Below are 3,113 nucleotides of genomic sequence, written 5' to 3' on the forward strand. Positions count from 1 at the left end.
ACTTAAAGAACAGATGAGTTAAGTGTTGAGACAGGAATGATTTGTAATTTGGTTTGGAGCCAGAAGCTTTATTTCCTCTGATTACAAATACCTATCAGTGAGATTGAGTGGGACAGAATTGGTTTATATATAGAAAGAGAGATATACATACACACATACAAACACGTGTGTGTATGTATCTGTATACATATATATATATAGCTATACTCACACACATACATCTAAAGGTATACATCAAGAGACTATCAAAGGAAGGTTTATTAAGAGTAACGTTGATTCTGTGAGGAACTGTTAAAAAGAAGATGCATGTGCAGCAGTAAGAGTAACTGAAAAATACATAATAACTAGAAAGTATATAGAGTTGCTGTCATGAAAAAAAAATATAAAAATAAGCACTGAGGTTTTTTTCACGATTCTGGAGGGTAAACACTGGAAATAGCATTCACTGTCATGTTCAGAATGGCAACTTTTATCACCAGTTCCATGTTTGAGCAGGCAATGTGTCTGCAGCTTTTGCTGTACTTTGATAGACCCAGAAGAAAGAATAAGGTAATGGTTACAGAAGCAGCCTTCCTGGGTATAGTCCACAGTGGTCTTTTTTCCATTTGGAATAGTGGGAGAAAATCCCAGATAAACAAAATTAGATGATTCAGATTAAAATGTTATGAACGCTGCTTCAGGTTTGTACAGCATGAAGGGAGATTGTTTGCCACATCTATTTCCATCTAGGCAACATTGCTAAAGTATAGAAGAGAAGGCAGTGGCAGTAAGGCCCATCTTGGAGGAGGAAACAAAAAACCTGACAACTTCTTTTTGAAGTTGCTTGATTTTTTGAGTACTTCAGTAATTGTGTTTAGCAGTCACTTCTGCTTTCTAGTTACTGGATGTAACCGACAATTAGTGTTAATACAACACTAATCTAAAATTTCACTGTAGCATTTTTGAAACTTTGGTTTAGCTGACTGTTTGACTTCATTTATGTTAGTTCTGAAGTTTATGGTGTAGAATGTGTCTTGTGAACTTGTAAACATCTTCAGCTGATACTAGTGCCAACAGGAAATAAGATATTCAGAAATACAAAGCATCTTGCAGAAGTGGACCCTGAAAGAGAAAGAGTGCAAACATGACCAGGAGACTGGCCGTATATGACTCCATTGTAGAAGTGTCATGAAATTACCAATAAGATGTGTTTAAATTTACATTTGGGTTTCTGGGATTCGGAATATTTATCAGCAGAAAAGAGAAGAGTGACCTTTAAACAGTGAGTGCTTAATTCCTGCTTTCTGGTAGCCCCAGGTTAATGTGTTAAAAAGTGGTACTTTAAAACTGTTGGGATTTTGGTTTTGTTTTTCCTTTCCACAGGGAGAAGCAGTACGTTTAACTCGGCAGCTGCCCTTACATTTGTCAAAAGAAGATGTACAAAATGCAATTTACAGGATGAAGCAACAGCTTGGAAAGGAAAAGAAAGGCTGTGTTCATGGTCGTCCTTTTTTTCATCACTTAACAGATATTCCAGAAGTTGACAAGCACAACTCCATGGAAATTAGTCAGTAAATGGAACATTTTCTTGCTTAATTTTGATCTTTACTCTGTAATTTCAGTATGTTTTGTACAAAGCTTTTGTATAATTGCTTTTCATTATCATATGTTCACCTCCTAGAGACTTTTAAAATTTAAATTCAAATGCTACTTGAAAACTGGAAATAAATACGGTAGAGAAACAACATGTCACTATTTTTTTTAAAGAATTTATTAAAAGAAATGTTCTCAACTGGTTTGAAGCTTTTCTTATTGCTTCAGGTTTAGAAAATATCAGTATGTCAAAATTTTGTAGATATGGTTAGAAGATGCTTTCAACAGAGCCTGTCAGATTTTATTGTACTAAGGACATGAGATGATAATTTTCAAAGGAATGCCAGATAGCTGTAGGTAGTTATATGTGGCATTGCCATATGCAGTTGTTATAGTTACACTTTTATTGTGGTGTAATTCTATTTGGAAATCGTTAGCTTGCATTAATGAGTATTGAAGTCATAGTGTCTAGTCTCCAAAAAGTTTTTCTATAAACTGTGCAAATAGTTCAGAGTATTTATAACCTTAGCTTACAAAAGTGTGATTCTTAAAAGTATAGGACACTCTTAAAACTTTAGATCAACAAAACCTGGCCTACAACTTGAAAGGTGAAAGGATCAGAGTCACAGGAGCACAGTTTAGCACTGAAAGCAGATGCCAGTGCATGTGTGCTGGTGCAGTGTTGTACACAAACTGTTTGAGGGTGGGAAACTTTATAAACAGTCCTCACTCAAGGAGTACGTGGCATAACTAGGGCAAAGTCTACTATGTAGAGAGCTACTGATTCTGGTAAACTTGTTCATTCTCTTTCCATCAGAATGTAATGTTTACTCCTCTATTTCAAGTAGTAACCTACTTCATAGAGCTACCTGTTTATGCCTTCTGTGCATAGCAGATGCAATGTATCTGGAAGAGTATGTTTTAAAAGTTTCAAGAAAGATCACTGAAAAATTCCTGCTTGCCCCCAGTTGTTCTGTTAGCAAATCTTGGCAGTATGAAAATGTGGTGGTAAGACCTAGGCTTTGTAGGGTGTCTGTGGCTGCTAGGTAAATAGTTGAAGATTCCTGAAAGATCTGAGTGCAAGCTAGTTTGTGGACAGGAGTATTGGACCAGACAGGCAAATATACAATCAATACTATCAACAATGCTGAACTCATGAACTAAGTTAAGAAATCGCATCACAGCAATACATGACAACATATTAATTCTAAACTGAAAGGTAATTATTATGTTTTTATGCTGTTAAAGTAAGTTTATTCTTTTCATACAGAAGAGAGGTTTATAACTTCAAACTGGAGAAAGGAAAAAGAAGTACAGAAAACATTAGCTGCACTCTGTAGCAGTCATTTGAAATCACAGTGCTCTCTTTAAGTAGCTACTGCCATTAATTACAGTGCGTTTCCCTCAAAGTAGCTGTTAGTCTCATGCAGAGTTCATATATGTGGATTTGAGGTGAACTACTTCTGGGAGTGCTCCTGACAGCAAGCTGGGAGTACCTTGTGCCCCTCCAAAGGTGAAAGGCAAGCTGAACTGAGCAGTCT

The 3,113-nt window shown here is 36.2% G+C and overlaps 1 protein-coding gene across 1 annotated transcript in view; it reads left to right on the plus strand.

Annotated features, from left to right (window-relative positions):
* The window catches only part of LOC104532242 (PMS1 protein homolog 1-like), a gene marked incomplete at its 5' end in the record, with an annotated part of 25,783 nt that extends 24,016 nt beyond the window's left edge, over positions 1-1,767 (plus strand). Inside the window, 1 exon segment of the mRNA XM_010177396.2 lies at positions 1,363-1,767. Within this exon segment, the coding sequence (XP_010175698.2) occupies positions 1,363-1,554 (192 nt within the window).
* Between the last annotated feature and the right edge of the window lie 1,346 nt (positions 1,768-3,113).

Source organism: Antrostomus carolinensis, unplaced genomic scaffold (genome assembly GCF_000700745.2).
Source record: "Antrostomus carolinensis isolate BGI_N321 unplaced genomic scaffold, ASM70074v2 scaffold18661, whole genome shotgun sequence".
NCBI lineage: Eukaryota > Metazoa > Chordata > Aves > Caprimulgiformes > Caprimulgidae > Antrostomus > Antrostomus carolinensis.